We start from the raw sequence: 12903 nt of genomic DNA, 5'->3' as shown, positions 1-12903 counted from the left end.
AAACTATACTGCTCTGTAACTACAAATAGAACTAATTGCCATCAAGTTGCATTGTATTCCTCCTTTGGAGTTTAAGCATACCAATCACTGCTCAGTTTCTCACTGATCTAACTTTAAATGTTCCTCTGAAACATTGTACCATGATAATTTTGTTCTTCCTGTTGCTAGTGGTTGGTTTTGCCAGGAAAATTTGACTCTATCTCAAGAATTAATCCCTCTGTCTCATTCTTTTAATATCATCAAGGTTTTATCATACTTTATTTGGCAAGCTTGAGAAAACAGTCATTTCCCTGTAGAGCTACAGCTTGATTTGACAACTTCTAAGTTATTTCTTTTACTACTTTTTTGTAAGGTTATTTCCTTGGGAAACTATTTGATGTAAAATAATGATTTTGCTGAATTTTCTTTCATAAAGTATTTACCAAACTGGTTTTTTACAAGTGTTTTTTTTTTTCCTCATAAATGAGCTGGAAATAGGAACTCAACCAAAAGTTTAATTTCCTTCCAAATGATTTATAAATTTGAGAGGTAGTTGAAGGAATAACAAGGGAAGCATATTTTTGCTTTTGGGCTTTTTTTTCCTCTAGGACTTGAAATTTTTATTCTTCATTGAAATCAAATTAATAGAAGGGCTTTAACAATATTAATAATGATAAATTGGATGGTGGACACTTGAGGTTTGTTCTCGTAACCTTTTTAGTTATGCTGTATTCATGCGCTCAGCTTTTAAGTATCATTTTTTTTATATTTCTATAATGTTAAATATATTAGTCAGATTCTGTTTTTACTTTTTATTCTTAGAAGCTTTGTTGTGTGTCATCATGTTCTATTATTTATTCAGCATACATATTGAAACATTTCTAGAAACTCCTTGAAAAAAATCACTTGTTATAAGGGAGAAAAATAGAAAAGACTTGAATTAACAAAACCTTAAACAAAAATAAATATAAAATACTATTTTTCTAGCATTGAAACAATCCATACTGAATCTTACTCAATATTTTTTGTGTTTTTGTAATAGATAAGACAAAGCCCATGGCTTCCGTAACTAATGCCAATACTTCTAGTACACCAGCGGCTCCTGTGGCTGTCACAACACCTGTGTCATCTGGTCAGGCAACCCCTACGTCACCTATGAAAAAGGTAAGCTAAAATTGTGTTTGTTAAAAATACATATACTCTGTTTAAGTACCAAAGCATTAAGACAGTTCTTAAATTTTTATGGTTTATTCCAAAAATATTTAAGGTTGAGAATAAGAATATATTTTTATTTTTAATTTGACTGAGAAAGTATTAGTTTGCACATGAAAACTTATGGTTGTGGTAGTTTTTATTTCTTTTGAAGTTCTGAGAAACATGGGTTTTATATTCTTTATCCCTGTTCAGTAAAGTTGCATTTTGATAATTTGACATATGTGTGAATTAAGCACAGAAAATACTACCAAAAATCAAGGAGACAGCTAGAATCTAGATTTTCTAACTCTGTACAAAGCACCAGGCATGCAGGTATGGTATGCCAGTAAGAGTATGATATCTGATGTCGAATAAACCAGAGATCCACTCCTGACACCACTGCTTATTAATTGTACGGACCTTGCGCAAGTTACGGTCTTCCTTATCTATCAGGAGAAAGCCAAACAAAAATAATAAACAAAGAGAAAATAAATTAGCATTATGACTTTGGTTGAGAGATAGAGCCTGGCTAATTGACTAAGCACTCTCAAATTGTTAGTTTCATTTCTTCCTCTTCTCCCTTGTTCTGTTTCCAATTTGTTCTCTATCTTTTTGCTCCTTTTCTCCACCAAACAGTGCTTTCCAATTAGTGTGTTCATCTTTTTAAAGATTTTTCTTTTCCCTGCTACTCTGAAACCTGTAGTTATTATAACCCAAATTAAAGATTATGGGCATTGTTCTAGTTTATCTTGTTTTTTTTTTACCACTGGTCTCTTTTTAAAGCCCTCTTTCCACCAACCCATACTTATCTTTAATGAGTATACTCATTTCCCTGTCTGTGTACACACACACACACACACACACACACACACACTTTTTTGTGGAAACATTTAAGAATTGAGTGCAATCAATATAACTCTTTACCCCTAAATTCTTGAGTATGAATGTCCTAAATACAAAAGCATTTTCCTTCATTCTCATACTAAAATGATCCTATTTAGAATATTTAACTATGATATAATACTATTATCTATGTTTATTATATACAAACCTTAGTCAAGATTTTTTCAATTGTCCTCCTACTAATGTTTTTCTGTTTGTTTTTTTAAATCAAGGGTCCACTGAGGGATTGCACATTGTGTTTAACTGTCATGTCTCTGCCTTTGGACTTCTTATTTTGTTGCTTATCTGACATTATTTGGTTGGCATGGGTTTGAGGACTGATTTTAAATCCCTATAGTGTTTCTATTATATTGTCGACATTTTTGATCTTTGGATTTGGCTCCAAATGGTGAAAATATGAATCTTTTAGAATAATAAACTAGAGAATTTTTTGAAAATCCATACTGCTGGTAATAATCTTTTTCTAAAACTCTTACTGAGGAAAGAGATAATGTGGATTCTTAGTGGTAGAAATGTATAGATTTCACTGGTACAGTTTGAATATCAGGAAATGATGCGAATGATTTATCTTACCTTCTGTATTCCAGAACTGAGTGCTTCCTGAATTCAGCTAGAAGCTATATTCACATGATAATAATCATATATTCTTAAAAATGAAATCCTCCAGGGGTAATTGCAGAATTTTAAAGATAATTATCATGCTATAACAGGAGTCATCATAGGCTGCTTTAAACTTTATTTAATTCTAGAACCCTTGTATACTTCTTCAATGAGTACCAGACTTTAGCTCTTTTAATTTAATATATGTTAAAATTACAGGATTATGAGAAATTCCCAAAAGCTCATCTTGAAATATCTGGCCACAAATAACTAACTGGCTCTCATTCTTTTGAGTATTTAAGCAGTCTCCTACTATAGTCCAGTAATTGCACTAGACTTCTTTTGATCAATTATATTTTTCTCAAGCATAGCCCCAAATTTAATAACTTAATTGCTAGTAATAACTTTTAATAACTGTTAAAGTTATAACTTACTGTTAGAGTAATAATAACTGTTAGAGTTACCCCAGTAACCTCTTTTCCTATAAAAAATCCTTATTCAGAACTACTTCTGATTCTGTAATTAAATTGATCTAATAACCATCTGCTTCTATGATTTGCATATTGAGAAACTCCATTTTGTTTTCAATTTCAGATATCATAGCTTACTTTGAAGATTATGTTTTTTTAGTCTTTATTCTTAAGGTTTTGTAGCCAAATTTTATTTTAATCAATAAAGTCATGTATACAATAATTTGAAGTATTATTTTAATGGATAGAACAATCTTATTTTGTATGACTTTTATTTATTTATTTATTTATTTATTTTAAAGATTTTATTTATTTATTCATGAGAGAGAGAGAGAGAGGTAGAGACACAGGCAGAGGGAGAAGCAGGCTCCATGCAGGGAGCCTGACGTGGGACTCGATCCCAGGTCTCCAGGATCACACCCTGGGCTGAAGGCGGCGCTAAACCGCTGGGCCACTGGGGCTGCCCTTTGTAAGACTTTTAAACCTTGTTATGTTCAGTGATACTTTCTATGTTAATTTAGCATTTTAATGTTTTCTAACTTAGTTTCAAGAATTTTCCTTTACTTAGACCTAACAGGTGAATTTCTTTAGATGAATTGTTAATCTGTAAATGCATCTTAAAAAATTTTGTAGTTAAGAGCTCTATTTTTAGATTCCTACTCACTACTCTGGTTTTGATATTTAGACAAAGGTATCTTCAGTTTTATTGCTTTCTCCACCAGTGCATAAACATGCACATACTCACGGCAAGGAATAGATCACAAAACAGGAAGCTCTATAACAACATTAAATATCATTTATATTCTCTAATAACTCAGGATATCTACAGAGAAATGTAGATACATTCTTTTTAAATGATCTTCCCTTAAGTTCTTAACTCTTCAGCTAATATTAAAGAACTGTTTATGTAGCAGTGACACCAGGACTTTGATTTGTAGAGATGTTTCCTATAAAATTATCAGTTTGGTATATGATTTAAAATTTTAACCATAGGGGCACCTAGCTAACTCAGTCAGGAGACCATGTGACTCTTGATCTTGGGGTCATGAGTTTAAAACTGCAATGGGTGTAGAGATTATTAAAAACCGAATAATAAGTAAACTGAGGGCAGCCCCGGTGGCGCAGCGATTTGGCACCGCTTGCAGCCTGGGGCGTGGTCCTGGAGACCTGGGATCGAGTCCCGCGTCGGGCTCCTGCATGGAGCCTGCTTCTCCCTCTGCCTGTGTCTCTGTCTCTCTCTCTCTGTGTTGCTCATGAATAAATAAATAAAATCTAAAAAAATAATAATAATAAGTAAACTGAAATTTTAACAGTAAGTTTATATACTCTGTTTAATCAAAATAAATATTGTTGGGATCTCTGAAAAATATTACCTATTTTGCTATTTTGCTGTAGACACGTAAATTCTGATAAATGTAAACTGTATTTACTAGATGGTAAAAATTCAGAATTTTCTTGGAATTACATATTTTGATTGGGTCCAATTAAGCATAATAAGAATTAAATTAAAAAACTATGTACTGGGATGCCTGAGTGACTCAGCAGTTAAGCATCTGCCTTTAGCTCAGGGCGTGATCCTGGAGTCCCAGGATCGAGTCCCACATTGGGCTCCCTGCATGGAGCCTGCTTCTCCCTCTGCCTATGTCTCTACCTCTCCCTCTCTGTGTCTCTCATGGATTCAAAAGAAAAAAAGAAAAACACACACACAAAAAAAAAAACTATGTACTGTGGGCATATGATGTATGCCAGTAAGAGTGTACAAATGTAGAATAATGGCTTAAAAATGGAAGAGAGAGTTGCCTGGGTGGCATAATCAGTTGAGCATAGCAGAGCCTGTTTGGGACTCTCTCCCTTTCCCTCTGCCCCTCCCAACCCCCCACATGTGCTTGCTCCCAAGTGCATGCACACACACACATGTTCTCTCACTCTCTCAGTTAAATAAATATTGAAAAAAGTAAAAATGGAAGAGATCATATTTGATTCGAGGTAATAAAATTAGAACATTTGAGATAGATCTTGAATGAGTAGATAGTATTTCAGCTGACAGAAAGAAGGAGAGTTTGCAAGTTTACTGAAAGGAAGAGAAGATAAACAATGTGAGCAAAGTTGGGATAATGTGGAATATTTTGTAGGAAAAAATAAGTTGTGAAATTTGGTTGATTTTAGGGTACATATACAAAGTAAAACAGAAAAATAAAGCCAGATTATGGAATGTCTTGATTTCTTTGGCAACATTTTTGTAGTTTGATAGATAGTAGAGAACCATAGAAAATGTTTGTGCAAGGCCATGAGAGAATTATTCTTTATAGGATATATTTTGGCAGCAACATACAGGTGTATTTGAGGAGAGGCTAATTCAGAGAAGATTGATTAGAAAGTCATTGAAGTTGCCCAAGATGATAAACTACAGAAGTGGCAGAGGTCTTATAAAGGAGAGGAGATTCAGAGACTTGGCACCTAATTTATAAATGGGGGAAAATGACTAAGGAGTCTAACATAACTATGAAGTTTCAAATATAGGGAATTGAAGAAATTTATCATTGCTAACAGAAATAGGGAACTGAGGGAGAGCCAGTTTGGAAATAAAGGTGTTTGATTTTAAATATGTCGAGTTTCAGGTTCTAATGGTAGTTCTATATGGTTCATTCTCCAGGTAAATAGAAATTCAGGGCTGGGAAGTTAGGAGTCAGACTGAACTAGAGATAAATTTTAGAATAAGCTGAGTACAGTTAATATTTAGCTTGAGGAAGGATAGAAGACCCTATTCCTAACCCTCAGGAGAAGGAAGTAGAAAAGGAAGCTGAGAGATCTGAGAACAGACTCTTGAGATGCTTATGTTGCAGGACAATGCTAACAACAGCACGAAGACCAAGAAGGAGGGTGGTCAGAAGAGTAAGAAAGTCAAAACAGTGCCCTGTTAAAAAAACCAAAAGAAGAGTGTCAGGGAGCAGGTGTAGTTGAGTATTTCAGAGATGTTCATATACAGACCAAATAAAATTGAAAGGAGCTTTGAAACACATAATCCCTTAAACCCAAATTCACAATAGGCAGAGTGGAGGTATATCAATCATTGCAGTGCAACAAATGTCCATTTCAAAATGAATAATACTGCCTCATCTTTCTCAACTCTAAAACAGCAGTAATAATAGCATTTCTTTTTTTTTTTTTGTTTTTTGTTTTTGTTTTAAAGATTTTATTTATGCATGAATAATAGCATTTCATTGGGTGGTTGCAAAGACTAAATAAGATAGCCCATCAAAAGCACTTTTAAGCTTAGAACCTGACAGGAGTAAACATCTATTAAATGTTAGCTTCTGTTGTAACATTCAGTAAATGTTAGGTTACCTATTTTATCATGGAGGGGGTACCTTTATTTCCATTTTGGGTTTTAATATTTTTATTGATTTGTTTATTTTTAAAGATTTTATTTATTTGTTCATGAGAAACATAGAGAGAGAGAGGCAGGCAGATACAGGCAGAGGGAGAAGCAGGCTCCATGCAGGGAGCCCGACGTGGGACTCCATCCTGGGTCTCCAGGATCACACCCTGGGCTGAAGGCGGTGCGAAACCGCTGAGCCACCCGGGCTGCCCAGGGTTTTAATATTTTTAAATGGTTGAGAAAATCAAAAGAATACTTTGTGACACAAATTGAAATTCCAATGTGCCTAAATAAAGTTTTATTATATCACAGCTACGTTCATTCACTTATGTATTACCTGTGGCTGCTTTTGTGCAACAGTGTAAATGAATAGTTATAACAGAGACTCTGTGGTCTGCAAAACCTAAAATTCATAAATGGTCCTTTATAGAAAAGTTTACCAACCCCTATTCCTGAATTCTATGACTTCAGGCTCAGAAATCAATAACCAATCATCTCAGTGCCTGTATTATTGTATAAAATGTTACAGAAGTCCCTGGACTTTCTCGGTCATTGGAACCCTTAATGTTTTATTAATTTTTTTCACAGTGCCTCTTGGCCAAAACAAGTACCTCTGTTCTGTTTATTAAGTAGTTAAGTGCAAGTAAGTTAACAATGGCAGTTTGTGCAACGTCCAACAGATGTCACTGTGCTTTTTCTCAAAACTTTAAAATATCTTACAGTGCCTTTGTGATTTTACTCTGGCACCCTAGAATACCTCAATGCACATTTTAGGAACTGAGGAATGCGGTATATCATGAGTCTATTTTTTTTACCCTATTGATAGGAATTAATTACAGGAAGTATCTTACACAATAGTTTTGTCTATGAAATAGCCTTCTGACATCCTGGTGCTTTAACAAGCTCTCTTAAACTGCTTAATTATAGACAACTTTGGTAATAACTATGGAAAAAAGTGGGTTTTTTAAATTACCCATATCCTATGCTTATAGGAATTAGTTAATTATTATATTTACCCATCTATTCTTAATTGTGGTTAAATATTTAAACTTTGTGAGTTAATGAAATGAACTAGTTAAAGGTACCACATGTTTCATTTTTAGGGCTTTTGGAAAGTATTTGTACAAAAAATTAGTTTTTAGTTAGAATGTTTAAATTAGCATTTGGTGGTAAAATCAAGTAATAAGTTTAAGGCTATGGTATTAAAAATACTGAATTAAGTATTATAAGTGGAAGATCAGTTATTACTTTTTGTTGATTATGCTGAATTAAAAATGTTTTAACCCAAGTATATAAATGAATAAAATCAAAATTCAAGCGCAATAGTTTGTTCATTCATATACTGCAACGTTATCTGCTCCGTGTGCCTTTAACTGCTTTAGAAATTTCTTTATTAGATTCTTTCAGAATCTCTCTCTCATGCTAAAACTAGAACTTGTTCCCAGTGACTTTTAAGATTGGATCATTACCCAGTTATTGGGTTTTAATTTGTTATAAAATTCTTTTTTAAAAAAGTGTGTTTTGATCATAACTTCCTTTTCTGTTTTTATGCTTTCAATCTTTATCTCTTTACCTGTCTTATTTTAATTGGCTTTAGTATGATTTCATTGCTCCCATCATGCCTGTGGTGGAATCAGTAGATCCTGCATCATGGAGGCAGGGCTTGCGCAAAACTGGCATTGTTCTTGTGCCCAATAAGGGTGAAAAATCTATGGTGAGGCATTTCTATGTGCAAGGATTTATATTAGGTTACAGCATAACAAGTTTAATATGAATATTGGTTCCAAAGATGCATGGTTTTATAGTCCTTATGGTGTGCTCATTTCTGTTCTCTGTATTTGCATCATAATTTTTCTGTGTGATATAAAGTGTGGAGTGTGTTATTAAATCTAACTTTTGGAAAGGTAGTTCTTTTTTTTTTTTTCAGTTTTAGATCTTTACATTTTTTACTAAGACATTAACCTACTGAGTAAAAGTGTTTCTCCTGAAACTATTAACTATAATTTGAAACATATTATCTGTAAACTTGTCATTTCCAGCTTAGGATTGATTAGTCTTGATAATTTTTTTTCTTTTCCTTAAAAATAAAATAAAAACAGTTTCCAACCTCAGCTACAAAAGTTTCTCCCAAAGAAGAAGAGAGAAAGGATGAGTCTCCTGCATCTTGGAGGTTAGGACTTAGAAAGACTGGCAGTTATGGCGCACTTGCAGAAATCACAGCATCTAAAGAGGCTCAGAAAGACAAAGACACTGCAGGTGTTATGCGTTCAGCTTCAAGTCCCAGGCTTTCCTCCTCTTTGGATAATAAAGAAAAGGTAATCTATTTCACAATCTGATTTCTATCAAAATTCTAATAATTTGGTTTTTAGGAACATCAAATCCAATGAATTTTCTACTATATATCATTATTAGATCTGTGTATGAACTTAATTCACCTGACTTAATGAATCACATGATAATACAAATATACCCACCTTAAAGAAATGTCCATATGGAATTACAGGCATATATCAGAAATACTGTGAGTTTGACTCCAGACCACTACAATAGGGCAAGTCAGATGAATGTTTTTCTTTCCCACTGTATTTAAAAAATATATTTATACTATAGTCACTTAGTGTGCAGTTGCATTATGTCTAAAGAAAATATACATGCCTTAATTAAAAAATACTTTATTAAAGCTAAAAAGCACTAAGCATAATCTGAGCTCTCAGCAGTTTGTAATCACTGATCAGAGATCGCCACAGCAAATATAATAATAATGAAAACACTTGGAGGTACCTGGGCAGCTCATTTGGCTAAGTGTTTGGCTCTCGGTTTGGGCTTAGCTTATGATGAGGACTCTACCCTCAGTGCAGAGTCTGCTTGAGATTCTTTCTCCTTCTCCTCCTTCTCTCTCTCTGCCCTTCCCCTGCTCATAAGTCTTTAAAAAAATATATTAAAATATTGTGGGAATCACCAATATTGTGACAATTTGTGACATAGATACAAAGTGAGCAAAAGCTGTTGGATATGCTGGAATGTACTTGCTTGATGGAGGGTTGTAACAAATTTCAATTTGTAAAAACAATTTCTGTTAAGTGCAGTAAAATGAAGTTCACCTCTAAAAGTATGGGAAGATCAGATGTATTCACCCAAAAATTAAATTATGAGACTATACTCAAAAAAAACTTCACCCTACTTAAAAGCCTGCAATAATATGTATTAAGGGGCATTTATTCTAGAATTTATTTATTTCTTCCAGAATGTAATTATACTCATAGAGTCCATTCATCTAATACCTGTAATTTTTTATCTTCTATTTCATCTGATACATCAAAAGCAACCTCTTTCTGATGAATAGTTTTAATAACTATATTTGGAAGGTAGTATTAAGTTATAAATTATATCAAGTAGAATGTACCACAGTTCATTCAGTGATAATTTATTTAGCTGGATTATTTATCTTCTGTTGCATTTCTAGTGCTTCGACTTTTTTCCAGATAGTTTCCTTCCTCTATTTAAAAGTGTTTCTTTGTATCAAATTCAGAAATGGAATTTCTCATCAAGTAATTTTAATGTTTTTTATTTTTATAAATTGATTGCCCAATTATTTTCCAAGTACTTGATGCCAGTATAGTGGGAATATATCAGATGCCATTACTACTAGAGTCTCAACCTGATTTCGATAAGTATAATCTAAGTAATTTTCGTTCTGAATATTTTAATGTTACATCAAAGTAGTAAATAACTTACATAACATAAATAACTGAGACTTAACCCATCAACCATATTTGAGACCTTATTTCTCTGGAAAAATAAGAATAGTTTACTTTATTATACTGCACTACCTTACATAATCTGTTATAGAAGTTTAAAAAAAGTCATTAAAGTGTAGAAGAAGTTTTTTCCTTATATTAAAATATTGTCTAAATCTAGATTAAAGTAGAAAGAAAAGAAAATTGGTTTAAATAGGCTATCTTTTAGTGTTTATAGTATTATTAATAGACATTAATTTTAAAGTGTAGCTAGGAACTTTGGAAACATACAGTAAAGTGAACTGTGATGGTTGTATAATTGTACACTGTTGAATACTCTTTCCTTAATACTTTTAGCAGCTCCTCTAATATCACACAGATTTGTTTTTACTCCTTTTTTTTTTCCTTTGTGTAGGAGAAAGATAGTAAAGGAACTAGGCTTGCGTATGTTGCGCCTACAATACCAAGACGACTAGCCAGTACATCTGACATTGAAGAGAAAGAAAACAGGTGCATTCATTATAATTTGCTTTATGTTTTTACTATGAAATCTTTATTGGGTGCTTGGATGACTCATTTGCTTAAGTATCCAACTCTTGACTTCAGCTCTGGGTTGTGACATGAACCCCGCCTCGGGCTCTTTGCTCAGCCTGCTTGGGATTTGCTCTGCCCTCTCTCCTCCCCAAATGCGGACATTTAAATTTCTGATATTTTGTGATCATAAGTAAAATTTCCGTAAAATCTTAATTTCCCCTCCTATAATTAGGAATATACCCTAGGAATAGAATCTTAGAACTGGAATTACTTTCACTTCTTAATAAATATGCCAAAGTGGGACACCTGGGTGGCTTAGTGGTTGAGCATCTGCCTTCAGCTCAGGGCGTGATCCCAGGGTCCTGGGATCGAGTCACACTTCAGGCTCCCTGTGGGGAGCCTGCTTCTCCCTCTGCCTATGTCTCTGCCTCTCTGTGTCTCTCATGAATAAATGAAAAAAATATTTAAAAAAAGAAAAAGTAAATGTACCAAAATGTTTTCCCAAAGGATTTTACTGGTTTTTGCTTCTACTAATGTTTATTCATATACAGCTTTCTTAATTCTATTGTAAAATTATATACCAGAATTTGAAGGATGTTCTTTTCGCAGAGATTCTTCAAGTTTGCGAACAAGTAGTTCCTATACAAGAAGAAAATGGGAAGATGATCTCAAAAAGAATAGCTCAGTTAATGAAGGTTCAACTTACCATAAAAGGTAATATAATTCTTAAGTAACTTTCATGTATTATTTTATTAAAATATGAGGCAATTTTTTGGAGCCCTCAATATCATTGAGAAAATACATGCTTTAACAAATATGTCTTGTTATTTAAATAAAACATCACTTAAAGGCAGAATATATATTTAAAGATGGGTGAAAATTTGCTTCTATTTATGTCTTCCTATTGTATATATATTTAATTAGATTTTATATATTAGAAGTATCTTTTAGGTTGTAGCGTATTTAAAAGGAACTCCTTATATAATTGACTAGAGCAGTTGAAATAGATCAGTGTCTTCAGTGATCTGGTCATTATTTAGTGACCTGGAAGTTTCCACTTTTCTTAGAACTCAGAAATAAGGAAATGTCTTGAATGAAAATGTTGGGAATAATATCACATTGAAGGAGCGGGGGGGGACATAAATATTTCTCTGCTAAAAGCAGCCAGAAAGAAGAGTAAAAGATGAACAAGTATAATATAGGCATGGGTCACTCCTAAGGATATGCCTCATTACTGAAACACTCTTCTTCAAAAAGATCCATCTTAACCTTCCCTGGTTAAGGTTTTGATAAAACCAAACCTGACTATTTTTCTCAGACCCAGCCTGGCGTGACCACATGATCTGTAACAGTTCCAGGAATGTAAAAAACAGTTCCAGGAATGTAAAAAAAACAGTTCCAGATCAGATCATCTTTGAGTCCTTTTTGAGGGAGGGGGAGGCAGTAAAATGATACACTACCAAATTAGTGAAATCATCCAGACTCCTAGCAAGTTGTAGATGCAACTCTTGGTGCTGGAGCTGGTGGTGTATTTAGGAACACAGTTTCTTAGATCTTTCCTAGTCTTGTGAATCTGTATAATATATAGACATTAACTATAGAATACACATATAAACACATCCTATATAGATATGACTCTTTCCTTTAGTTGCTCCTTTGGTAGAAGACCAGATGATTTGATTAGTTCTAGTGTTCCAAGCACCACATCAACACCAACAGTTACCTCTGCAGCTGGGCTTCAGAAAAGCCTGCTTTCCAGCACAAGCACTACTACAAAGATTACAACGGGTTCTTCCTCAGCAGGCACACAAAGCAGGTGAGTCACAGATACATTTTGTGTTCAAGCCTATTGTGTGCTTATGTACGTGCATGCATTTTTGTTTAGAAGATTGTGGGGCTCTGGATTTTTTCATTTACCTCATTAAAATTATTTACAAGCAAAAATTGGTTCCAAAAGAGGCAATTATGCATGTCTGGGGAAAAAATTAAGTTCCTGAATTATTAACTTTCCTTGAATCAGGCTACTTAAAATGTAAATTTCTCCTTTAACAGCTCTGGGTGAGCTTTTTGGTTCATAGTTGAAAGATGTCTTGCCATGTGTCTTAAA

At 33.6% G+C, this 12903-nt stretch overlaps 1 protein-coding gene across 2 annotated transcripts in view; it reads left to right on the top strand.

The window, feature by feature from the left end:
* The window catches only part of PPP1R12A (protein phosphatase 1 regulatory subunit 12A), a 137494-nt gene that overhangs the window by 87574 nt on the left and 37017 nt on the right, over positions 1 to 12903 (top strand). For both annotated transcript variants that reach the window (XM_055341753.1, XM_055341752.1), the window contains exons 9-13: positions 1022 to 1143; positions 8625 to 8840; positions 10678 to 10772; positions 11406 to 11510; positions 12445 to 12612. In XM_055341753.1, the coding sequence (XP_055197728.1) occupies positions 1022 to 1143; positions 8625 to 8840; positions 10678 to 10772; positions 11406 to 11510; positions 12445 to 12612 (706 nt within the window). The remainder of the gene's footprint in view (positions 1 to 1021; positions 1144 to 8624; positions 8841 to 10677; positions 10773 to 11405; positions 11511 to 12444; positions 12613 to 12903) is intronic.

This window comes from Nyctereutes procyonoides, unplaced genomic scaffold (assembly GCF_905146905.1).
Source record: "Nyctereutes procyonoides isolate TBG_1078 unplaced genomic scaffold, NYPRO_anot_genome, whole genome shotgun sequence".
Classification (NCBI taxonomy): domain Eukaryota; kingdom Metazoa; phylum Chordata; class Mammalia; order Carnivora; family Canidae; genus Nyctereutes; species Nyctereutes procyonoides.
Note: the sequence above shows the minus strand (reverse complement) of the source record. Positions and strands in the feature narration are given on the sequence as shown.